Here is a 26,940-nt window from a genome sequence, read left to right on the forward strand (position 1 = left end):
TAGGAATTTATTAAGGATGATTTCATGATATAATTGTATCAATAATCCAAATGTTGATATTTGCTCCAGAGACAAAAAAACGATATGATACTAAAGATTGCCACATGAGAGGGCGGCAGGGATGAGGGGTAAAACAGGGGACAGGATTAAGAAGTATAAATTGGCAGTTACAAAACAGTCACGGGGATGTAAAATACAGCATAAGGAATCTAGGCAATATTATAATAACTACGTCTGGTGTCAAGGGGGTAACTAGACTTGGTGGGAGGCTCACTTTATACGGTATATAAATGTCTAACCACTATGCTGTACACCTGAAACTAATATAATACAGAAGCTCAACTGTAGTTGAAAAATTAAAAAATAAATTAAAGAATATTTTAAAATAATCCTTGAAGGCCAAATGGGATTTATCTTAGGATTTATAAGGATTATTTCATGATATAATTGTATCAATGGACCAAATATAAAAGCCAAACCTCTCATACTGACCAAAAAGACATTCAAATAAAAGTCAACACATAATATTAGTTAAACCAAAACAAAACCTATGGGTTGGGATATTTCCAAAATATTCGCAAGCCAGTCAGTTCACTCGCTAATAGAAACTGCAAATTTGTCTCTCCAAATAGTAAGTTATGCTAAGGACTTTAACTCATTACCTGTTTGTTCTGCAGACTTTCCCATTTGGCTTTCCTCTTTTCAGCACTGCTCAGAGGAAGAGCTTTCCCCTTCTGATTCAAATGGCGAGGTGTCAAAAGATTAAGTCTATAAAAATTGCAAAATAATTTTATCAAACAGACAAAAACGAGCACAGTCTTGCAGTGACTAGCCAACGTTGGCAGGCCTACACAGCACCTGAAGACCTCATCCAGACTACAGGACCCGGGGCCACACCCAGCAGTCCCATGTGCAGAGGCTGTCCTGCCTGCCCAGCTTACGGGTGGGTGGTACGGACCGAGAACCTCTGCAGGTGCCTCCTGACCTCTGGGAGAATGCCTCAAGTGAAGCTGAAATGTCATTTCGGAAATGCCTTACCTTGAAGATGTGTGGTCCACATCCAGCAGAGGCTGGTTGAGATTGGTCAGGTCAAGGTTATACTTTGTTTTATAATATTCTGCAAAAGTTTCATACTCAGGGGAAGGAAATTTACTCAGTGGGGTAAGATCAGTGTACACATCAGCTACATAAAATCGATGAGGCTGATCGAAATTTCGGTACCTAAAAAAAGAAAAATAATCAGTGACTTTGTTTAAATTAACTATTCTCAAAACACGACTGTTTTTAATACAGAAATGCACATTACGATTTTCAAGTAAGAAAACGGTTAAAAATAAATAACATTAACAAAAACTTCAATTCTGAATAGTATGTTTCAAGTGGATTTGAAATGAGAACTCTATTTGTATCAAGTAAAAATGGACCAACTCCCTTTTCTCCCCTACTTTCCTATTATCCTGCTCTACTGACGAGTCTAAACATCTATACTTTGATAACACATGAAAGCAAACGGCACCTTTAAGGACCTACTAATTTCATCAATATAAACATTATGGAAAACTTCCAATACCCAAATTGAGTAATGTACTCATGCTAAACATAAAAGACACTTGTCACATGAAATGTACTACTGTACAACTTAAAATTCTGATGGTTTGACGATAGCTAACATTTAAAATACAGCTTTGAGGTACAAAAACAAAAAATCAGAGAAAAACTATATTATAGCTAGTACTCTAATTCTTTGAAAAGTGCCTTTACTGAATTTTATTGCTAAAAATCTCCATCCTCTAAATTTTTACAAAATAAGAAGAAAAGCATTCTGATTTACTATTTTCTTTGCACTTAGTAACATTATTACAAATAAAAATTTTAAGAAAGGAAATATTTATGATTAAATTCTAGAAGACTTTGGGATTAAAAGGATGAAGATTTTAAGAAGAAAGTTTATTAATACCATTCAGATTATCTAATCTTCACCAAGTAAACATACCTTCTTCACCCAGAGTTTAGGTTTCATTTTTAAGGATGTAAATTGGCGAGAACGGGTCCACCAGGAAGTGAGACCTAAATTTCCTAGTAGTAGCATCCATGTCAAAATCAAGCCCACCCACGTTTCCATGTGAACAAGTGAATCTTTTGAAACAAAGTATCACCGCCACTTTGCTGTCCACTTAAATGCCTACCTTGGAATGATCACTGCATCCTGGTAATCTTCCAATTTAAAAACAAAGGGTGTTTCTTTTGAATACTTGGTACTGGGAATGCCTATGCGAGCTTCAGATTTCTCAATATCTTCCATAAACTTAAAGTCAATGTCCAAAGTGCTGGAGTCATTAACTTAAGAAAGAAAAAGACTTCAGCTTATAATAAAATAACACAGACAAGATTCTCACTTGAGCTATATATTTATATGTGTCTAATTTAGAGTTATCAAAGTAACAGATTTCTGTAGTATATGCAATAAGCTAATTGTCCAGTAAAACTTGCAATTTTTGGCTAGTATAAGTGAATGCCTTAGAGTCAGCTCCTTCTTACCAACATTCAGAGGTAGAACACAGTAAGCCGAATCAGCGTCTGTGGGTTTAAACTCTAGTGCAGGTTTTTCAAGGCGAAGAATATGTGAGAATATATACTGGTGGAGTCTTGTGATCAACTCGAGCATTTGCAGAGACAACGTGAAACCAGACTTCTTCAGCTCAATAGATATGGTCACCTCTCCAGAGCGAGTGTACACGGGAAAGTGCGGAATCTTAGCAAAAAGAAAAAGCACCCCAAAGTTAACAGGTCGTTTATTCCTTCACAAATATTTAAATTCAAAAGAGGAATGACACTTCCTATCAGAGAAAAGATATCTAGATTTTTTAGTATTAAACACACCGAGGTAACAAAAGGCAGTTACTCTTAAACAGTTTTTCCTTTTTAAAAAGATGACGTATTTTTGATAGAAATCGTTACCCTGGAGAGTCTCACCTGAGGTATGGGTTTGGCTGTCAGTATTCCGAAGCATCGCGTGGTATCCTCGGGGGGATAAAGCTTCCGCCTTCTGAAGTTGAGCTCATCAGGCAGCGGTGTCGTGAGAACCATCCCTATCACATACAGGTAACAGGGCTGATCGGGTCTAGGGTAGCTATTCCTCAGACATTCTGGAATCTAGAATTGGGAAGAACAATACAGCATCAAGCTCAAGTCTAATGGCCTCTTTTCCAGATGCTGGCGAAGAAACAAACTTATTCCTGGCTTCACCAAATGCTGATGAGGAAAAGCTAAAAGGGTAGCCAAGGCACAGGACCTCCTAGTTACTTAACCTGCTAGAGAGTAAGCACGCCTCAGGTCTGGGATGCAAGGTGGCCCACGTTTGCCTACCTTACATGCACTGCTGACTATACGGCTAACGCTAAAATTATACAAAACAAACACTGTAGGGTCTTTTTTATTTAAAAAAAAATACTACTCATTTGATCTATTTCTTTTGACTTGAGAACTCGTTTCTTCCCTGAGTCTTTACTCACCATAAAATATGAAATAAAGGCAGGTGAATTTTTAAAAAGCCCACATGATACTATCACTCAGATAACCTTTATTAACATTTTGAAATACTGTATCATCTTCTAGACGTTTTCCTAGGTATCAAAGTATATAAACATACACACACACGTTATTCATTACAAACGGAACCTCAAAGACTGTGTCGCAGCTTGATTTTTCTCTCCAATTTCTATGTGAATAGAAAATAAGAATATCCTTCAGGGTTGATATGAATCAGTATCATCATTTTTAATGGCTACCTCATTATATGGGTGAATCGGAACCTAATCTGAAATTGTTTCTAAACTTTCAATATTCATACAACCCCGCCCAATAGAATCCTTCAGTTTCTGAGACTCAATGATATAAATGATTATAGTTAAAAGGCAGGAAAATGATGGCTTAGAGATGGTTATAATTAATAGAGTCTCCAATAACACAGAATATACCTAGTAATTAAATAGGATGTAAGGCAGTGCCATGATTCTCAAACACTTAGTAGTAACATTTGTCACATGAAATTAGTCCAGTCATCTTCGGGGTATATGTCAGAGTACATTTATAGGACCTCTTAATTTCATCAGGGTATGAGGGAAACCACCATTTCAAGAAAATGGGTAACATTCATGATTTCTGAATAACTGACAAGATTCTCAATCTTGAAACTGCTTCGCTACGCAAATATTTTTAAAGTAAAACCTCAATAAAACTACAAAAATAAAATAAAAGGGTGATGCATTTAGGCTAAGATGAAAGTACATAGCAAAATTTTGCTTTTGCTTAGGGTTTTCAGAGGTAAACATGTTACACCTTTTAATTAAGTAAGCCCAGGACGGCTGTAACCGGAAGCTGCTCTTGAGGTTATTTTAATGCACGAAACCTGCTAGCATGCCACAGATCGCACTAGACACCGCACGCTGAAATCCTGATTCTGACTCCGAGCACGCCACATCTTAACTCCTGACAAACAAGTGTCCTCATACCTGCCAGTGCACCCCTCACTTTGATCAGGCATCTTTTCGCTTGCCTATTTTAGCATACAAATCCTCTTTTGTCTTAGCCCCAAATGGAAGTAAAGCAAGACTCTTACCACTACAATGAATGAAACAGAGGTCTCTCTAAATGGGATAAACCCATTCTGGACAGAATCTGAAAGATGAGGCCAAGAACCCCTTGAGAAGAAGAACAAAGGTGGCGTCTGAAGTGGGAGAGAGAGCACAGTGCAGGATGGAGAGTGAAGGGGCCGGTGTGAGGGGTCGTCAGTGGGGAAACGCGCGAGGTCCACGGGGTGGGCCAAACGCAGGGGCTTGGAAGGCAAGCCGAGGCATCTGGATGTGCGGCGGCAGGAAACAAAGTCAGAAAGGCCCAGCACTGACGCAGTTCTAACCGATACTCACTGCTTTGGGGTAGCACTGCCTGCGTTTCGTGGAGCCCGGTCTGCCTGGGACACTCGTCTCTTCCTCATCGTGCAGGTCAAGCTCTTCTTCATATTTGACGGTTTCTTTCCCAACGGGCATCAAGTGATCATCCAGTTCCCCTAAGAGATTTAAGGAGAATTAACATATACAATCCAAAATTTGCCAAATTAATTTGTAAATAATACAGAACAGTGCTGTTAGGAAGCAATCTTTACCTTTAACCGTAAAAAAGTAACCAGATGTGATACCTAAGGAAAAGTCTATGTTGGCATTCCCTTATTCAGCGTGAGCAGAATTACAAACTCTTGTTCTAAGTTTCAAAAATAAAAACCATCGCTTTACAAATACCATGGAAAACAAGTCTCCCCATTTCAAAAAAAAAAAAGGGTTAATTTTACACTATATAGATTGAGACTGATATATTAACACAGTCGTGATTCAACAGTACGAGAAAAACCTTTATGTATTCAAAGGCCTCAGAAGAGACAGCGAAAAACCAGCCGCTGCAGCTCAGGTACGAGCCGCACACGGAGCTGCGCAGCGCACAGCCCAGCCCCGCCCCGCCGGTCCAGGCCACATGGCAAGGGCAGCCGGTTCACAGCGCCACGAAGTCCAGGGAGACCTCTAAAGTCCTTGATATGCTTCTTTTACAATGTTTCTAACTTCATTTTTATTTGCACATGCTTGTCAAACACTTACCAATTTTGTGCAGTTTTTCACAACAAATGAGCGCTACAACTCTTTCAGCTAGCCGTGTACAGCTCATCGGTGGACCCTGAAAGTAAAAAAACCATTTTCATCATATACGCACATAGCTACGTTAACACCCGAAACAGCTATGAAAGCACTGCCCCAATACCTTCAGAGTTAAAATTTACCAGAGCAAAGTTCTTTATTTTGAAAAATGTCAGCAAGTTTTTAAAAATCCTAATCTCTCTGTATGTGAGACAGCCATCTCTAAAAATCTGGCCCAGTAAAAAACTAAGTAAGTTATAACTAAGATTTGTCAGTATTGGTGAATTTAAAGTTCAGTAAGACTTTAATGACCTTATTTTCACTAATCTACAAATATGTAACCAAAAATGAAACGACATCAGGATGTGACTGTAACACACACGTTAACAGCTCAGAACCGCTGCTCACATACAGTGATCGATCCTCTTGGAATATCTGGAAATCAGCACTGGGACCGGGGACAGCAGTTACACAAAGGCAGATTGTCAAGTCGACAACAAAATAACCAGAGCAGCCCAACTCTATTTCACGAATTCTGTGTCACTACAGTATCTAAGCCACAGCTGAATCATTCTGTCAGAAACATTCGCACTGATAAGATCGGAAAGGACACTTCAGAGGTCAGCTACTCCGCTCCGGAGTCTGTAAGTTACACAGTCTACCAAAGATCTGAACGTGTGTGTAGTTGACTACAAAAGAGATTCGTAAATCTACTTAGTAGATTTAAAGCCAGATTACCTATAAATTGCATAGGCTTGGAGAAGCTGAAAAAAAAGAAAACACATTAATGACAAATTAAAGGCACAATCATTTTTTTTTCTAAACTTACAACAATAGAGGCTCGAAGAGGTGAGTTAATTGGCAGATAGAGAGTTGAATAAAATGTACCATCAGGCAGCTCTCGGGTTCTGCATTTCGGGGCCAGATGAGTGAAGGGATCACTTGGTAATCTAGCACAGTATCTGTGAAGAACAAGAAATTCCGACGCTGAATCCACAAGTGAGAAACCAATGAAAACCACCGTATTAACATTCACATCTCGAAGCCTGATTTCTGTCACTGCTCCCCGCCACCGCACTGGCATTTACACGTGGAGTGTCACCTCCGTGGCTTCGAGCTTCCAGTAAGACAGAAGGACTCTGTGCGACAATGTTCTGCCTGCGCCTGTCCACCGGCACGGCCACCGGGCGCCTGAAATGTGGCGAGGGCAGCCACGGAACAAAATTTCCTTTTATTTAATTTTAATTAAAATTGAAATGTGAATTTAACTAGCCACATGCTGAGTGCTACCACACTCGATAGTGTAGAAAATGTTGTCCTGAGCCCGTTAAGGGACCACGAAGCTAGCGCTTGCTCCTGAACAACCTTACACTGGCCGGCCACGACGGGGGCCTGTGCGAGGCAGGTGGCAGAGGGTGAAGGCCGGCCCAGCGCGGGCAGAGGACGCGAGGACAGGACCGCGCAGCGGCGGCACGGGCGACTGCTGCAGCCAGGCGAGGCCACGTTAAGGAGGCTGCCGGGGCAGGAGGGCGGCGCTGGACCGGGCAGCAGCCCTGCAAGGGCAGGGCCTGGGCACTCAGGGCGCCCACGCATGGTGGCGGCCCTGTGGAGCGGCTACATACTGGGAAAATGGACGCAAAATTATCTGGAAAACAATGGGAATCATGTTTCTCATTACCGAAGAAGTCAGGATCAAAGATGGGAAAAGACGAAAGCTAGAATGAACCCTCCCGTGTCATACTAAAAACAGGAAATGTCAGATAGATAGGTATTCAGATACAGAAATAAATACAGATATAAACATGTATGTGAATATCCATGTGCATAAGCAAAAATACACGTTCTAGCTCTACCTGCTAAGGAGCTTGGCAGCAGCGATATTCAATGCCAATGAGTTTACCTAAGGGTTTTTAAAGATCGCTCATTCTCACTAAAAGGAACCAGAGCCCTTTGGAGAAACAGCCAATCTCTAGGCTGGGGCAGGAAAACATGAGCTGAGTCTAGAACATTTTGGTAGGTCACAAATAAGGAAGTATTCAAAGAACCATGGTGACATGTTAAAGAAGACACAGAAGCTAGCTTGAAAGGGCTCCTGCTGGCCAAATTTGAGATAATTTTAACATCAAAATAAATAACAAATGATAGTAATAGATTATATAACCCATGAGTCCATTAGTTCACACTGAATGAAAAAATAAATGGAAAAAAAGCAAAAACTCTTCCTTACAGTAGAACTCCAACTAATAAATGCAGAAAGAGAAATGGAATTAGAAAATCACCATTCTGCAGTTACCACAAGAAAAATCAATTCAGGCAAGAAACACCAATGGATACTTAAAAGTAATGGGTAAAACTGGGAAGAGAAACAAATTTTACTTTCAAAGTATCTCCCCAGAAAATCAATCACTAATTGTAAAGGGAGAAAGGTCACTTTGTAGGAGACAGAGCTGGCAGGCCTACCAAGCGACCCAAGCCACCACCACCAGCAAGAGCACGAATCGACAGCGAGGGGGCCTGATGAAATGAAATGAGAACGCAGCACCACCTCTGCGGAGTGCTGGCCCCAGAATGCACAACCTGGGTCTAATCATGAGAAGCAGCGCATGAACCCAGACTGAGAGACAGACTACGAAATGACTAGCCTGCACTCTGCTGAAAGAGTCACAATCGATAAGGTCGAGGAAAGACTGGAGACTGCTTCCCGGCTGAAGGAGACTAGAGGTGACGGGAAAATGGAGACGACCCGCAATCCTGGACTGGATTCTTGCTCTACAGAAGGACCCTCTCGTGAAACGTGAATGAGTCTCTTGGTGAAGAGTGTATGGGAGTTCTCTGTAGTATTCTTGCAACATCTTAAAGTTTGAAACTGCTTCAAAATTAAAAGTTGAAAATAAAACCTTATGCTTGCTGCTCCTTTATTTTGCCCCTGCATGCAATTCACCCTAATGCGAACGTAAGCCAGGTACGTTTCTGCCTTCCTTAGTTCTTGGAAGTGTTATCACCAACTCAGGGTGAAACGAATCAGAACAAACTCAAAAATATAAGGTAATTTATCGCAATCTTAAATCACTGCTGATGGAAAATTCAACATTCCCCAACATTCACAGCACAAAACCAAATTTCAAATTTCAGAAAAATATGAGTGAGTATTGTAAAATTAAATTAAAAATAATTAAAATAAGCACACTTTCATTACGTCAGTCTTGTCAATGAGAACTAAACATTTACTATTGCATAATTCTGTTTTTTGCCTTTTGACCAAAAAGAAGAATGAATAGAAAAAGCAACTTTTTTCTCACATCGAACTATTACAAGCTATAAATGGAAAGTTGGTGATTGTTTGCAAAAGGTATACAGCAATATAATACTTACAGATCTAGATTAAGCACTGCAATGCTCACGGGCTTTCCAAGCAAATGCGTTCAGGCCATACCTATTAATGTGTCCGATGGCTGTGTTGATTGTGACTCGTGGACCACCATCATCAGGCCGCAACACGTATGGAGGGAAAACATCGTCATCATCCACGACGGGCTCAATCTCAGTCTCAGCAGTATCAACTGACTTGGAACATTTGTTTCTTAAGATCTGAACATTTGATAAAACAGAATTTATGATGAGAACAAATGCCTCCTCTGCCACATGTTGGCTGCCTTCCTCTGCACCTACAGAAAAGGTTCCCCTGATGTGAGACCTCTCTCTCCTAAACACACTTCAGTACCCCGAAGTTATCTGCTCAGAAAGTTTCTCCCGGTGCATTCCTCCCAGCTCAATCATGCAGAGACGCTCATCACACAGGTATAAGGGTTTACACTGTACTGCACGTGCACGCACGCGCACATGCACGCGCACGCACACGCACACACTGTCTTTCATGAGTACAGAAGCTATGTCACCACTCCCAAATCACTCTACGACTCAATCAACTGTTACTTCACTGTCCACACTACACTTTCCAGGTCTTCTTCCCCAATTATCCATCCAGCTACTTTCATTGCTATTTTTAGTGTGAGCTTTCAAACACTCCGTAAAGCACTGCTGGCTCTCTGTAATTATGTTTGACTTTCTCATAATGTGTACACTGCACACTCCTACTAAGACTATTCTCTGTAGACAGACTGTTTTTATCTATTTATATGCACATAAAAAATAACTTAAGAATATCCTATTAATTTTTGGATCCTACCTTTTCGATAGCTTTGTACGTTTTCAGGTCTTCTTCAAAACTTTTTATTTTGTCTGTATCTGCTAACATTATATAATTAGAGATCGGTGCCCTTGCTCTTCCCTTAGATTGAACATAGGATCGATACTCTGTGGGCAAATCAAAACGAACCACCAAGTTGCATTTTGGTATATCAACACCCTCTTCCACAATACTTGTTGCAATAAGCAGGTTAGTCTCATGTGCTCGAAATTTCCTAAGCACCTGAAAAGAATCCACCAAAAAAAAGCAATTCTAAGAACATTACCAAGGAAAATAACGTAGTAAAAATAAGTGACAACTGTTGGCGACACGTGCTCCGAGCAAGCTACATCTTTAAGATTAGGAAGACGACACTGAACAAAACTCGAGGTGCATGAACCCATGGCCGAAGAAATGACGAGTTAATGACTGTTTTCAACCACACGGGACTTGAAAAAGCAAAGTGCCTTTCGACTTTACGGAAGTGCCCCCTACAAACCCCAGGGAGCCTGCAGGGCCGAGGGGCTGGCCTCCTCACCGACCACGAAGGAATCCAGTCAGCACGGTGACAAAGGAATACACTTCTGGAGTCCTGTGACGCTCCCGCCCTCCAAAGAGGTAGCTAAGGTCTGGGAGACGGAGCAACATCCCTCCAAAAATGTCAAAATTATTTCACTAAAATCCCTAAATCACTTGGAATTGGAATTATAAGCAAGGCTTCACTTATTTCCTGGAATCTTAGGAATCTTCAATTTAAGAAATCAGAACAAATTAACGAAGTGACAACGTTTTTCACACTAGATTGAAAATAATATTGTATCACAATCCAGGACAGGTTAAATAATGGAGTGAGCTGAGTTTTTAGGCATATCTAACAGCTCTGTCTACTGGTATTCCCAAAGCTGGAATATTATCAAAAAGCTACGATGTAGAAAATGACGTCAATGTGAATTATTCTGCTACTTTTATGTTAAATAACAGTTAAAAAACAGTTTTGGTTTGCAAGCTTAAACACTATATTGTTTTTGCATATTTACAATGCTGTTTCCTATATTAAAATCTTTAAAAGCATGAAAAAAATTAAGCTAAAATCTATATGGAAAACAAAACACTTTCTGTGAAAAACTTTCAGTCTGTTGCTTCAGAATCCTAAGGAGTCAACAGGAGTTACAGGAGTTACACATGCTGAGTTTCTCTGTAAAATGCAGTTATGTGCCGTCAGTCCAATAAAGGAAAATGAAATGGCTGATAGCAGTTAAGACACAAAATTGATTCACCAGACAACTATTCTAATTCTGTACTTACGAATCACTACAGAGCTACGTCTCAGGAGACAGCTGCTCTAATTGTGAACAAGTACTCTATATTACAAGAAAATGCTGAGGAACTCTGAAGAAAGGGAGTTCCAACAGGCACACTTTATGTGCCTATGTCCTGAAAGTGGTCATTTTACAATTATTCTAACTTAAGTTACCTCTTCCTGTTTTCGGAATTCTGCTTCCATCTGTTTGTTACGAGGCTGATTCTTGCCGATGCCATGTCCAGTTATAAAATTGCTGCTGATGTAAGCCAGCTCTGGATCCTGTTTGCCAGCTTCCTTTATCAATCTAGGAAAATTATATACATTTAGAAGTTAAGCATTGCTGAGGGAAAAATAATTTAAGCCTTTGTTTGTAAGGTCTCCCTTAAAATGGAAATATATGGGTTTTTTTTGCCAACATACCTAACAAAATGATCTTAGTATTTTTTTTCAACTAGCTTAGACAGAAATCACGCCACTCTTCACTGAGTAGAACTGTGGACCAAATACTGATAACGCCAAGTACAGGGTTTCTTTACAATGACGACTGAATGGTCACAGTACCGCAAACTTTCTAATCCGGCAGTGGTGACGCAGTAGAAATGCGGCCTGTGGCTGCAGCCATGCCCATGTCGCTATGGCCATGCCCATGCAGAATACACACCAAACACCCTGACGTCCAGGGGAGAGTTTCCACAGCGAAGGAAACCCACCCCCTCCGCGTGTAACGAGAGTTCCAGCTGTGCGTCCTGAGAAGCCTGGTTAGTTTTTCCAGTCTCACCCCAACACCGTGTCGCCGGAAGTGGAGCCCCAGAGCAGAAACACCTGCATCTGCTGATAAGCACCTTTATTCCCAGCACCTCCTGTTCCCAGGCACTGACCACTGTTCTGCATAACAGAAGACGGACCTGGGCACAGCAACGCCAGACCCCACCCCATCCCATCCCATCATGAAAGAGAAAGACTCCGGACTCTGGTCCCTCTCCTGGCCTCTCCTCTGCGTTAGCCAGAATGCCCGTACCCCGGGGCTGGCCTTCTGGCTAAGAAATGGAAAAGAGCTACAGGATGAGATCACGTTACCCGGGACGGAAGGTTAACAGTGAGTGCTGCCATTACAGCTATTTTGGAAACATCCACATTCAAAAACTCAGCACACAGGATAAATGGTTCCACACCTGATGTAAGTGATTCCATACGGTTCTTCTGAAGTCGTACAACATAGCATAAATTCCTAATAGAAAGCTGCATTTTTAAGTCAAACCATTCTTTTCTTCTTCTGAATACACGAAACAGACTAATATCAAAGAGCTAGAAGAAACCCTGAGTGGCTATCAAAAGTATCTTCCTGCTTCTGCATCGGCAGAACCGGGCATGTCCACGTTAGTCTGAGGGCCTGTCTATAATTCAAGTACTTGAAATGTTCAGAATCAGAAACTTCCTTCATATGTTCCAAGTTTTGTTTCGTCATTACAATAAACTTACGTCAGTAACAGAAAACAACGTTACATGCAAACAAACAGCATGCCCCAAAATCTAAAATATGAAGTTATCTTAGAAATATGTACTTCCAAATTTTAGTTTGTATAAATAAGCATCAATTTACATGCAATAAAAATGAAAAAGGAAATGCATTTAAAGTTACTCCTAATTAGGCAAAGAATGTATTTTACTTTGCCAAAATGATCAATCTGGCAGACTTCAATTAACTGAGAAATGCAAACACTAAATTTATTTCTCCTTAATGAAACTCACATCCATACTGCAAAGAACAGAATAGACAACATGCACATTTACAAACAAAATCCCTTATAAGCAATAATTAAATGCTATATATATATATATAGAGAGAGAGAGAGAGAGAGAGAGGCTGACAACGTTTAGACAAAAATTTTCTCTAAGAGATGCTTCATCACGTGCCCTTGACAAAGCTCCAGGCTTCTGGAAAAACAAAACAGGGAGCTCACCAGTGAGTCACACAGACAGCCTGTAGTTTCATGGTACCACAGAACTGCTAAGACAAAGTCTGTTTCTTTTGACTCTCAACACCAGATTTTACCTGAGTTGCTCTACAAGAAAACTGATCAGCTAGCTGCTCCCTAGGCACACAGAACTTCTGAGACCATCTGCAGTGAAGAACTGGTTTTCTTTCCTAATTTCGAACCCACCATAGATTAATATTTTTGTAAACTTCGAAGAAAATTAACTACTAACAAAATGAAACTTATAAAGCATTACTGTTGTATTATATTCAGCAGACATAACTGTCAAAACAAAAGAGTTTCGGGGTGCTTCCCCTCAATCTCTGTACCTAACTCGTCACAGCTGGCACGGGCCCACAACCTGCACTGTATGTATATGCGCACTGTCTCCCCAATTATATTGGAAATAGCATGGCTGAAACCAGGAAATATGTATGCTATATTCCAAAAACTAGTAGACGCACTATTGAACACTGTGATTTGACTAAATGTGCGAATTTACACAGACAACCATGAGGGGGAAAATCTTCAAAGATACACACGTATCACTTGAAACATCTACCAGGTACTGACACACGTTATCACCAATATCTTACTCCTTGTACTTGCTTATTAGTGAGAAAATCGAATGTAATTCCTTTATGACTTTACCCCGAAAAAAACAGCTATCATAGTTATAACACACTGATGCTATCTTCCCCAAATAAATGCATAAAGAACGTAAGAAATTAGCACCCCCTTTATGTCATGTGGTAAGAATCATTTTTTACACACACGTCACTTATTAGCAATCCAACAGGAGAGGAAGCTATTACTATTTTACGAAGGAAGATGCTGAGGCTTTAAAAAGTAACTCACAAAATATACATCTAAAAAGTGGGTAGAACTAAAAGGAACCAGAGCTCCTTGGAGAAGTGGCCGATTCTACAGCTGGAGCAGAGAAAAAAGAAGGGCCGGGAGCATCGTGTAGTGCCAGAAAGTAAGGGAGTGATGCAAAGACAAAAGGATGAGGGCATGTCAAAGGGACGTGCTGAAGAGCATCTCCCCCGCCCCCCGCCAGGGCCCAAGGCGGACCGATCTAAGCAACAAAATACATGACCTAGTGTGAGACTGTAACTCAAAGTACAAAATAAACAAACATGAGTCCACACAGATAAAAGAACATAATTCAATAAATACAAATAAATAGGTAAACAGGACAAAAGAGACCTGTTTTCCTTACAGAAAAACCCAATAGGATACGCAGACACAGCCCTCTTCAAGAAGAAAGGTTATTCCCTTCCTCCCAGGATAAACCAGACTTGATACTGGCTTCCAAAGAATAAAGTAGGAAAGGGCAGAATAATAACTTTACAGTGGAGGAAGCTGGCAAACACTTCATAACCATTTGATAACGTTTAACATCACCAGTGACACTTCACGTTGGTACCATGATGTGACAAGGGCACGTGATCTCTAGGTACTCTTCCAAACCCTAAAAGCCCAGTCTAATCCTGAGAAAAACATCAGACAAGCTCACATGGAGACGCATTCTACAAAACGTCTGACCTTGACCAAGACGGTCAAGGTCACCAAAACCAGGGAGAGCCTGAGAAACTAGAACAAAGGAGATTAGGGAGCCATAACAACTAAAATGCAATATGGTACCTTGGGTCAAAAAGAGGACATTAATGGGAAAACCGGTGTGTTCAAATAAAGTCTGGAGTGTAGTTAATAGTAACACACCAATGTTAAGTTTCTTGGTCATGACAAACGTACCACGATAATGTAAGATTTTAATAACATAAGAGATGGGGGAAGCAGGTGGGGTGATGGGCAGCTCCGTACTATCTTCCCAACGTTTCTGTAAACAAAACGTTACTAGGAAAATGGCAGAGGGCAAGGGAGAGGATGTGAACCGAGGTTTTTCAATGCCAAGATCACACAAGGTTAGTAAATCACACAGTGAAAAGAGCACCAGACCTGGAGCGTGAAGGCCATTTTCTGCCACTTGGCATCGGTGTTATTTCGGGAGGGTAGCAAACTGAGTCTTAGTTTCCTCATTTATAAAAGAGTAAAAATATCTATCTACCTTCCCCCCTCATGGAGTGCTGTGAAATTTAAAAACATATATAAACTATACACCACAAAGCCCTATATACACATGGCAAAAGGAAAACTGTGAACATAAGACTGTACACACACCTACATTGCATACAGATGTGGCTATGATTTATTTTCTTAATCAGGAGAGCAGAAAACTGCCCAGTGTTACAATAGCTTACACTCCCATGAAAACTGTTCACTGAAGAAGGGTTTTTTCCTCCCATTAAATTGATGGAAGGAAAGAATCTGGATTCCAGGAAGTCTTTCTAAGCTCATTAAAAAGCTTACTGAAACAAGACCTCTATCGTATATTTAATTAGCTGCCCATAAAGTCAGCCCTCAAGTCACTCTTGATTCATCATCCACACTAAATTCCAGCCACATTTTATGAAAGTTGATCACAATTAATCTGATCCTCAAAGTCAATATAAGAAGTAACTGATTTTCAATAAACCTTTTCAGACTAAAATTCCTCCAATGAAAACTGGCACATTTAACAACGTAGGTAGAGGACAGAGGCAAGAAAGAAAATACACCCCCATTTCTTCTTTCTGAGCCCTAGAAAGTGTATTTAATTCTTAAACCACCCTGTGAGGAGGCAGGGAGTATGTCTAGAACCAGGGTTAGAACATTCGCCTCCTCTGACCACTGACGAGCCTTTCCCCGGCCCTGAGGAACACCCCACCGCCCACCATGCTCTCGCGGGCCTGGCTCCTGGCGGCCTCGGCTCCTGGCGGCCTTCCCACCGCAGGGCCAGGCTCGGTGTTGCGAGGCCCAGGGGCCTTGTGACTGCAGCCAGAGCTGGAGACCAGGAGGTAAGGTATCAGGATTCGTGAATTGTCTCTGCCACTGACTAGCAATTTAACTCACAGCAAATCGCTTTTCCTCCTGGGGCCCTTTCTCTTTTTTATAAAAATAAGTGGCTTGGATTAGAGAGTCAGTGAAGTCCCTTCCCAAGCTTAAACTTCTGATTTCAGTGTAATTCACTACCTAAAGTTATTTTACTTTGTATTCATCACAAAGATCAGGCCCAATGACTATGAAAATTACCAGACTGAAAACCACCAGATGACGACCCCAGAGTCCAATTTCTCGTTACTCAAGTAAGTTTTCAAAAACCCCAAACCAGTCAGAAGCAGTTTAGAAAAAAAAAATCCCAAATTACCTCAGGAAACAAAGCTTAATTTCTCCTCAGAGATCACTACTTGCACAAAAGGCTCTTAGGGATCAACTCTGGCCAATTAATGGATCTTGTAGAAAAGCAGATTGTCTGAAGTGCAAAATAAGAACCCTGTTTTTGGCCCTTATAAATAACAGAGCACCTATCCACAAACCCGAAAAAGTAGACGTTAGGTGACCATTTGACACGAACTTGAAGCGGAGCTCCTTGGCTAGGCCTGCGTTCAGGAAACATGCACTTCTGCTGAAGAAGTGGGTACGAGTGGGAACCCACAGCCTAAGCTGGACTCACTGTCACCTTTGTCAACGTCCTCCAAATCCTCCCCTAATATTTTTATTCTCTCCTGATTCAGAAAACTGTACTGCAAATCTAGTTGTTGTAAACTTCTTCCAATGCACACCTGCAAACCTGAATCAACATTTGTTAAGAGAAAAGGCTAACAAAAAAAATTAGCCACGATAATACTCAGATAAAATTTATTTAGAGATTCCTTTCAGGAAAAGGCCTGGTAGGGAACGCTTAACACAATGCCTAGCGCATCATCACAGATTACAAATATCTGAACTGAATCAATTAAGTGAATTTAAAACAAAGAATGCTTTAATTTTCTGTACTTGCTCTCTCTTTTAGAGGGATTAGAATAGTTTAGCATCCTTTAGGAAAAAAGAGTCGGCCATGTCGAATCTCGCCTTTTGGGAAAGCCACTGTACACAGGCAGCCCTCCCGGTCGGTGCATGGCACTGCCCTGCGGCGGCGCCAAGCGAAGGGCATTACGCGCTCTCCCGCTAGCGCTCAAGGCCACGACCGCACCCGTCGCAGAACAAAGAGCGGCCTCGTTCTACTGCAGGGAAAACGCTGATCTTAGAGATTTACCTGTTTAAGACAACTGCTGTGTATCTTCTTTCCACAAAAATAATTCCACATAAAATATTGGTAAATGGAGAAGGAAAATTTGTCTCTGGCTTCTCCTTTTCTTCAATTTCTTCATCCTCATCATCATCCTCAGAATCACTCCAAGACACATAATTATCCTGATTCCTATTATTGTACCACTCCACGCTCTCAAACTGTTGTCGCTCATACGGTTTATATTTGCGTAGGATTTCAAGCAGTTTTATTACTTTAGGAGTTACAAATTTCAGGTCAAGTGAGGCAGGTGAGAAGTGCTCTTCACATAGTGCATGTATTTTCCGTAGGAAAGTGTCTGTAAACAATAGGAATTTCCTGTGCAGCTCCTCCTGTTCGTGCTTGATGTACTTCTGCAGTTCTCTTACCATCATTCCAGCGACTTTATCTGCACACCAGGGTCCCAGAACTACCAACACTGCACGACAGTCTGACAGTATCTACGGACAAAGACAGAGAGCCGAATGCTAAACAACCAGGCAGCATTTTCCTATGGGGTTTAACTGGGGTTTACAGTGCCTTCAGTCTGCTCCTCCAAAATAAACTTACCTCACTAATATGAACACTGGGGTTAATGCTCCAGGTTTGGAGGAGTGGCTAGTGGTTTTTTCAAGCTCACTATATATATATATATATCCAAAACAAACTATCCTCTCATTTTCCCCAGCAAAAATTATCAAATAATACAAATAAAAAATACAATTGTATAAAGTTAATACAAGGGAATTTTAGATCTGTGGTTAGTGAGAAGTACAATGAGTCATTTACTTCCAGGTAACTATGCAAGGAATTATATGGCACAGTCATTTTATTTTTAGTATCGAAGAGCAAGACAATTTTCCCTTAACTTGTTTATGCCCAGAGCCACACCTTACAACCCGAGCTCAGAGCAGAATGTGAATCCAGAGAGGCTATAGCTAAGGAATCCTCTAAGACAAGTCAAAGATAGAGCTGAACATGGGCTTATTGAAAATTCAGGGCCTGAGAAGAGCCTGGGCACTGCAGCTTCGGGAAAAATCAGCAGGAGTGAAATGAAGACGCAGGTTCAGTGCTAATATTCACAGATGGTTATAAAGTCCTAGGACAATGGTTTTCGAGCTTTAATACATCAGGAAAACTGGAAGGCTCGTCAAATCTCTCGGGTGGACCCCACCCCAGTGGGTCAAGGGTGAGACATGTAACCTGCACATCAGCAGCTTCCATGGGTGCTAGTCTGGGATCCACATGTGTGAGAACCACTACCCTAAGAATCTCTTCCCCAAGCTGGATCCCACTTAGGAATGACAGGCTCATGTCCACTTATGCACAAGGAAATAGCAGAATTCGTTTAGCACAAGGGTTTAAGAACTAACCGATTCTGACCAAGAAATTAAAAAATTGGACTCACTCCTTTTATTTAAATACCCGTGACATGAATCCTCACCTCTTAAATCAGGGAGGGCTATACTTAACAGAAATGTCTGTCAGGTAATAGTAAATTTCATCCAGTATATGTTCAATGAAAAATGTCCAAAGAGACAAGAAGGTCTTAAACTACAATGTGTAGAAAATAACCTCATTAGAAACATATTTTCATTTCAATACTAAAAATAAACAGAAGCCTTTTATTATACTTCCTTTACTTACTTGGTATATGCTTACCTGTTTAGAAATTAAAGTAGAATCTCTTTCTTTTGAATGAACAGAAATGTTACAGTCACTGACAAAATTAAGTGCTTCTTCTAATTCTATGAGCAGCCTTTCATAAAGCCCACTTCTGTCCATAAATGGTCCACAGTCTACCACGATCTCACAAGGCTGAGAAGTGTATCTTAAACATCGGAAACAAAAGTTGTTGATACGTGATCAATTCACTACAGCAAATGATCCATTACGTGTCTAAACCAAAACAGAAAGGGCCCGCAGCCAAGTCTGTCCGCCTCCGTGGGATGACAGGCGGGCTCGCGATGAGCCTGCGCCACATCCCCTTGTGCTCACGCTGTGTGGGCCTGGTAGGGCTCGAGGCATGAACGACTGAGGAGGCTGACAGTCAAAGCACTTTGCGAATTTTGTGATTTCATCATTATCCCAGGTTACTTATTTTGTGTTTTAGGTTTAGACTTTCATCTTGTGCCCCTTAGGAACAATGTTGGTCCAAATACTCAAGAAACTGAATGATGATCACTTCCCTGAAGCAGAAAGGGATTTGTACGTTACAGGGCAAAGTGTTATCGTTATTTATCCATTTCCATACTATTTGAGACTTTTAACATTTGCAAATGTCAATTTTGTTTTTAATGTGTTTTTAACATATCCTCATAAGGAAAGCTCCCCCAAACTTTCAATTAATTACGTATCACTCCTTGGATCTTTCATAAAGATGACGAGAACAGCACATAATATTCTAAAAACACATATAATGATGAATTAAGGAGACTACAGTAAGACATACTGAAATACTATAGTTTTCATTATTCTCAACCAGAATCTATACTTAACCAGAGTCACACCGGGAGAAGTAGGCAATGTCAAATTCAACAGATTACTCATCAGCTTTACTTAAATGCTCTGATCCCCTGTTCCTCCTGAAGATGGCGGCAGGCCAGGCCTGCCGATCTAACTCAGGCCAGATAAAAGCTGACGGATGGCCTCCTACTGCACCATCGCTGAAGCTTTGGCCCAGGGAAGTCAGAAATGGCATGTTCCGATGGTCGCAATGTCTGTATTTCCTAGGGCATTCTGGACACCTAAGTTCCACAAACCTGAAGCATTAGCTTTTCCTCTCATTCTACAAAGACAACTCTTCCCAAATTCTACTAAATGACAGGCACACTACAAGGTGTTTTCATGTCTCAATGCAACTAATTATCTAAAAAGCCCCTGAAACTACTGTCAGTGCCATTTTACAAGTTTGGGGACAGTACATGACTCACTTCAAGTCACACAGCTTATAACTAGTAGAGCCAGTATTCAAACCCATGTTTAACTCCATACCTTGAGATATCAGTCTTCTCTATTTATGATCTGTTTCAAGAACCACCACTTGGTAATCTGTAGCCTTATTTAAGACTATATCTATAAAGGCATTTTAATATGAATTAAATTAGTTATATTTATTTAAAAATCTAACTTATACGGGCTTCCTTCCATCAGCTTAAATCAAAAAAGGTGTGTGTATGTGTATTTTAATGAAACTCAAAATAGCAACCTCCTCAAAAAGAGACAAATCTAGAAATCATAAATATCTTTCTAAGACATTCACGCCCATTTTTAAAACTACGGGGTGTTTCCAATTATATGAGAGCATACTGTAAAATACTGAATTCTCTAAACATTCTTTCAAACTATCATGTGGGACACATTTAGGTCAGAACAAAATACATTGACAGAAAAGGACACAAGTTTACTGTCCAAGCTCGCAGTCCTTGTCAAAATCAGCAAATATGAAAGGCCAACATTTATGCAATATTGTCTCTTAAGGCAGAAACACCCCCATCTACCACTCTCTGTGGAAACAGTCAGATCTTTGCATTTGCAGGCAACTGCCTTGCAAAAGAACTGTCAGTCTAGCGAATTCCCTTTAACCGCCATTTGGTCAAACAGGTGCTCTCTGCAAGGCACTATGAAAGACACTGAAGGCTTAAAATTAGTTACAGCCAATCTCATTAAAGCCAAGTCATCTCACGTGCATACCTGTCTAAGACCACCAAGTCAGTTGCGGTTTCAGCATTACTCTTGAGAATTTTCTCCAGTTTCTGAATCTTTTCTTCCAATTCCTCTGGATCGCATTTCCCATTTAAAATGGAAGCTGTTAGTCCCAAAATACGAGGGCATGATGGACAATTTTCACAGAGCTAACATAACAACAGAAGATACTGACAGTAAGAAATTCCATTTGCAAGGCCCTAACGAAAGACATCATCGTATTAAAATAAAACATGTCAAAAAGACTGAAGAATACTAAAAATATTACTTATGGAATTATTGTAGTTTGTTTAAAAGATACTTATCAAAAAGGCATATTTAAATATGCTAAAGCAGGTTATGTAATTCATTTATTTATACTGTTTAAAATTTTATTACAAGTTTACTAAAATTATTGCTTCTGATATATAAAAACACTGCTTATATACTCAGAAATTCAGCCTGAGTTATTAAGCCTGGTAAAATCTAAAAACTTACCTTCATAATTTCTCGGTAGGGGTGGTCTAGGATTGCAAGATGACACTCATCAAACACCAAAAGGTTAATGTCTGACAGTGATAAGTAACCATTTCTCAAAACATTCAAGGCGACATAGCACGTCATAACGAGAACCTATAATAAAATCAACATCGGTATACAAACGTGCCATTTACCTGCCCGATACACTTATATGAAAGGAGATTACTTAAGCCACTGTATTGTAGGTGAGGACTAAGAAATCCATTAACCAAAATTAAAACAAAAATTCTAAATGTATGGAAGCTCACAGTTTGGAGCCAAGAAGTAGAACTAGAAAAACATGAAAAAGACTAAGAGAAAAAATTCTCAATAATGGAGACAATGTATTTATGATAAATGTATTAAATTTACTTCAGGTTTTCAGGTTCCTACAGTCATATTTTGACTGACGACACATGTCAATTTAAGCAAATCACAAAACAATTCACACTGTTTCGCTTTTTTCTGTTGAACTGACAAGTTTCTCCGGACGATGATACATGCTAAATGTTCTTTTTATACTTATCATTCTGTGAACATTTAAGCGCTTTTTAAAGGGCTTAAACCCACATGTGAGACATTCTAGGAGATTACAGACTGCTTAAATTCGGCTGGAAAGCGCCTCGTCCCCACTGCGCACCCGCCGACACCAGCACACGCGGGCCTCAGCGCATGCGGGCGACGTGGCAACGTCAAGCTGGAGGAGGTCTCCGCCAAAGACCTCGACCGAGAAACTCCTCCAGTTTCAAGACACTTAACCCAAGAGTAAATTTTCTGAAAGCAGATGGTCATCTGTCAGTTGGAAATACGTAATAGGAATTTGTGCTTTTCAAGCAAGAAAACCACACGATAAAGCTGTTTTTTGTCTATGAAGTGAGAGCAACACAAATTAGCAATTTGTGTGGTTTTGGATGAGACTCACAGTGAGAAAAAGTGCCGAAGGGCTAGTTTTAGGTGGCTGACTCACAGGAACGCAGTTTTCAAGCCTAACTCAGACAACCAAGGCTACAGGTCATCTCACAAACCAAGTCAAGGACTTGTAGGGATTTATAGTGTCAAATTTCTCTACAAGTCTTACCTGGTGCTTAGCAAACTCTTGGTTCCATTTCTCCTTTGTCCAAGATGCATTTACTTCTAGGTTTGAGTATTCCCCAACCTTGAGATCTGAATGAGTTCTGACAGCTGACACTTGTTGAGCAACCTGGTTTGCTGATTACAAATATAAACTCCATGTAAATGAGGGATCTTACCTAGATGGCTCTCAGGACTACTAGTAATTAAGACAGTTACGGAAATCCTTACTTTTAAATGTTATACCTAACCACCTATTTTTTAGATAGTCCACTTAAAATCACATTTCCAAGGTTACATCCTCCAAAATGTACTTATGAGACTCACCACCCTGCCTTCTGTCATTCACTTCAGAGAACCCTATATCACCTTCCTTCTTTAGAGCTGATTTTTCCCAACCTAAGAATATAACTTCTAGGCTGGAATGGTAACTACTCCAGATCCAGCCCTCCTGTTTTCTTCAATAAAATCAGATCGTTTCAGCAAGAAACAAGACAGTCTAATGAGTACTTAAAGCACATGAGAGCATCGCATGCTGAGACAATCTAAAAAAAAGGAGAGGAGCGACATGGTTATGTTAGCAACCTTACAGCTCAGGTTCACATTTTACACTTTTTATTTTTAATATATAATCCCACACACACAGCAAAAAAAAAAAAAAAAACCCAAAAAACAAAACAAAACAAAAAGTATTTTAAACTTACTGAATATCTAACTATTAAGAAGCACCTAACTTTCTTTCTACAATTAAGATTGCATAATCATATATTAAAGTTGCATGTCTCATAATCAAGCACATTTTGACATATTTTGTAAAGCTAAACATCGAAAATAAAAATAACGGCAGCAACTTAGATTATGTTCCGAAAGTAATCCATTCACTAGAAATGCAGAATCAGAATTAAATGCAATTACATTTAAGAGAAAACTGAAGTTTAACACCTGTGAAACAAAATGGCTGACATTTAAGAGAAATCTAATAAAGAAATAAGACAAGATTCCTATTTCTATCAGAGTTTCAACAGGAACATTATTGGTCAAACTCTCTACGCTTTCGATAATATAACCTAATGACCAAAGAGAAAATCTGCTTAACCATAAAATCACATCCAGTTTCCTCCACGCAACCTGATAAAATAATTTTGTATTACCAGAGTTGACCAAGAACACCGTCCTTTTCCCGAGTCTGCTGACGTCGCCCCTGATCTGATAGGACAGCTCTTTAGTGAGTAGCACTGCAATGAACGTCTTCCCTGAGCCAGTGTTCAGACAGACTATGGTATTATGGTCCAGAGCTGCTTCGAGCAGTTCAACCTGGAAATACAGTAGAAAGGGCGATTACACACTTCTCAGCTGAGCACAAAAGTTAGAAAACTGGATTGTTTTGCAGGAAATTTCACTGTTTTCTAAAATCTTCCATAAATTTGCCAAAAAAATTTACTTTCTACATCTTTATATGATAATCAGAGGCATTAAAATTCCTGTTTTACTTAGCTTTGCTGTGGACCCATATGTCAAAACGCATCTACCATTTCTTTAAGAATGTTTTTTGCACGGACAGAATACTTCTTTAGACTACGTGAATGACTAAATTTCCAATACCCGTGGTTCTGCCAGTTCATGGTGTTCCAAAGATCTCAATTCCGACCCAGCTCATGAGGACAGACACAGCCAAATGGGGACTAAGGAACAGTGAGGTTTCCAGAGGGGAAAAATAAGGAACTTCACAAATAAGACTACCAACCAATTACCCAGCAGATGTTAGCAAAGAAAAGGACTAGTAACAACACAGGTATTGGAATGAGAAAGTTAATCAGAGAGGAAAGCTTGAAAAGGTAAATGAGTTTTATAAGTTGTGTCAACTATATGCTAATTTATTCCATTTTAGTAAAAATGCTCCAGTATTAGTGGTCTCATTAGTACCTGATATTTTCTTGGCGTATAAATGTTATCATGAATTGCTTCTTGTTGCCATGGCAGTCCAAAGAAAGGACCCATTGGTGAGGAAGCAGGGGTCATGAGCTGCAGGCCTGCCATGCTGAGGGGTTGCAAAGCAGGGCTTTTCATTCATCCAGTGTTTCTTTCATTGCATTTTTGTTCTAGCACAGCTTACTACAAAAGGGAAAAAGAATAACCATTACACAACCATGCAGGGTTAAAAACAAAAGAAAGCACAGAAACAAGAGAAACATCAGAACATCATTCCTCTGGGCCTTTTCAAACTCTTCCTATAACTGTTTTAGCTTTTTCTTGATCTAAAGGGATCGTTTTAAAAGTCAAGCATTCTATACTCTCCAACCCAGCAACCCTACACCCAGAAACTTGTCTAAAAGAATCAGACAACTGAACAAAGATGTTAAGTACAAGAATAAGAAATCACAAATGTCTTAATAAAAAGTTAGCTAAGTAAATTATTATATGGCTATATAAGAGAATACTCTGACTCCATTAAGATAATATACATCTATATTTACTGACACAGAACCACGTGCATAATATGCCTTTAAAAGAAAATATGTATTGCATGGTGCCTTTTAAAATATATGTATATAAAATGTAAATATATATTTCAAATATTATTTGTAAAAGCTGTTATTATTGATAAAATGAGAAAATGTGCAGGAGGCACTGAGCATTGCGCCTGCACACAGGAAAGGCTCAAATGTCTGCCACCATTTAGTCGTTTTTATCAAAAGACCAAAAACACGGGTCTTTTTTTTTTTCAATTAACAACTGAGTAGAGATGATCCACTATTTCAGCATGTCTCTTTACATTATACATATCCTAGATAAATGAAAACCAAGCACGCCATTCTGCGATAGCTTTGCATGGCATCTAAGCACCCTTCTGCATGTCATGTACTCTTTCTCAAAGATAAATGTCATTATGTAAAACAACAAAACAATACTGGGTCTTTCTAAAATTCTTCAACTGCAGGTAGGGGGTTAAGGTTTCAAGTCTCTATGCGAAAGCCCATGACTGACTTTCCTGACTGTGCAGAATGCACACGCCCCGCAGAATGGCCTTTTCTCCCTAGACTACTGTGGAGTGTTCCCCGTTGCTGCTCTACGAAACTGGAAAGGAAGAATACTGCTCTTTGTTCCTTGACGGCAAAATCTCTGAATCTCCTGACACATGAAATTTATAACCATGGTACAACACACTGACTTAAGCTATTGCATCTAATCCAATCAGAAGTCTCAAGTGCAGTCCTCTTTCATGCATAGGCATAATACCAAATTCTGATTTCGGAGATTAATTCGGCTGACCAGAATTCACCATCCAGCTAATGTACATGCGATCTCAAGTAAGTGGTACCAGGGCAAGTGGCTGCAGGAGCCCAGGACCTCAGGAAGAGAGGCACATCTGTGGACCAGACCGTACAACCATTCTCATCACGCTGCTCAGAGGAAGATGGCAAGCAAAGTCTTCCGGAGTACATTACGAAAAACTACCAAGTCATTATTTTCCCTGGATCAAAGAGACAATCTGCTGGTTCCCCAGTGAACCGCAGCCCCAACAGCCGTTCCTTTCACCCCACACTAAGCATTCACTTTTCTCAATTCTGCAGACCCACAGGATGCACACACACGCTCAGGTTCACCGCCAAAGCTTTCTACTCAACACAGTTGCCAGGAACTCAAAATGAAAACCTACTTGATCCGATTTCCTGAGATCTGACAAGTCACTCTAAAGGCCCATGGCTGAGATCCACAGGCATGTTCCAACTGGCTGCCATTCATGGGTCAGGATCCTTCCATACTTTGCCTTCCTTACCCCAGGCTGCTGCCTGTCTAGGATTATTTATCCTTAACCCTGACCCCTTACTTTTCACCCAACCCAAATGCTAATCCAAGACCAACCACAGATATAGCAGAAGGTAATGGGAAATCATTCTAAATCCTGGTGGTGGATGGGAAAAAATGAGAAGCAAGCAACAGCGTAAATCCCCCAATACACTTTCCTCCACCTCCAGAGACCAGGAACAGCCGGGAACCAGCGGCACCCTCCTTCTCCCTGTCACCATGTCACCACTTCTCATACAGCTGACATTAGTAATATTAATAACTCCAGAAAAAAAGCTAACAAATGAGAAGAATGTTCTATTTTCTAAAAGGGAGGACTGCATTCTTCAAAAATATATCACAAAATACAAAAAAAAACGATGAAAATGTTCCAGATTAAAGAATACTATAGAGAGACATGACAACTAAATGCAGAAAGTCATCTCAGACTGGGTCCTACACAACAGAACAACGCCACAAAGGACATTATGAAGACCGCTGATAAAACTGTAGAAAGCAGCACTGTTAAATCCACTGACGTTGATAACTGCAGTGTGACTGCAGGCTATGCAAGAGAACGGCCT

The 26,940-nt window shown here is 40.2% G+C and overlaps 1 protein-coding gene across 6 annotated transcripts in view; it reads right to left on the minus strand.

Annotated features, from left to right (window-relative positions):
* DICER1 (dicer 1, ribonuclease III) overlaps positions 1-26,940 on the minus strand; it is a 66,266-nt gene that overhangs the window by 17,119 nt on the left and 22,207 nt on the right. For 2 of the 6 annotated variants that reach the window (XM_036217999.1, XM_036218000.1), the window contains 18 exons: positions 24,494-24,682; positions 23,722-23,884; positions 22,578-22,708; positions 21,479-21,613; positions 20,990-21,150; positions 18,959-19,127; positions 17,285-17,757; positions 11,342-11,474; positions 9,868-10,110; positions 9,115-9,269; positions 6,511-6,643; positions 5,646-5,721; positions 4,926-5,065; positions 2,974-3,153; positions 2,539-2,752; positions 2,187-2,340; positions 1,039-1,221; positions 663-768 (listed from right to left, as the gene is read on the minus strand). In XM_036217999.1, coding sequence (XP_036073892.1) covers positions 663-768; positions 1,039-1,221; positions 2,187-2,340; positions 2,539-2,752; positions 2,974-3,153; positions 4,926-5,065; positions 5,646-5,721; positions 6,511-6,643; positions 9,115-9,269; positions 9,868-10,110; positions 11,342-11,474; positions 17,285-17,757; positions 18,959-19,127; positions 20,990-21,150; positions 21,479-21,613; positions 22,578-22,708; positions 23,722-23,884; positions 24,494-24,637 — 3,093 coding nt within the window. In that variant the 5' untranslated portion in view covers positions 24,638-24,682. Of the gene's footprint in view, positions 1-662; positions 769-1,038; positions 1,222-2,186; positions 2,341-2,538; positions 2,753-2,973; positions 3,154-4,925; positions 5,066-5,645; positions 5,722-6,510; positions 6,644-9,114; positions 9,270-9,867; positions 10,111-11,341; positions 11,475-17,284; positions 17,758-18,958; positions 19,128-20,989; positions 21,151-21,478; positions 21,614-22,577; positions 23,116-23,721; positions 23,885-24,493; positions 24,683-26,940 lie in introns of those variants that run through there. The other 4 variants (XM_036218003.1, XM_036218002.1, XM_036218005.1 and 1 more) reach the window with 3 other exon arrangements.

The sequence above is a fragment of the Rousettus aegyptiacus genome, unplaced genomic scaffold (assembly GCF_014176215.1).
Source record: "Rousettus aegyptiacus isolate mRouAeg1 unplaced genomic scaffold, mRouAeg1.p scaffold_m13_p_3, whole genome shotgun sequence".
Taxonomy (NCBI): domain Eukaryota; kingdom Metazoa; phylum Chordata; class Mammalia; order Chiroptera; family Pteropodidae; genus Rousettus; species Rousettus aegyptiacus.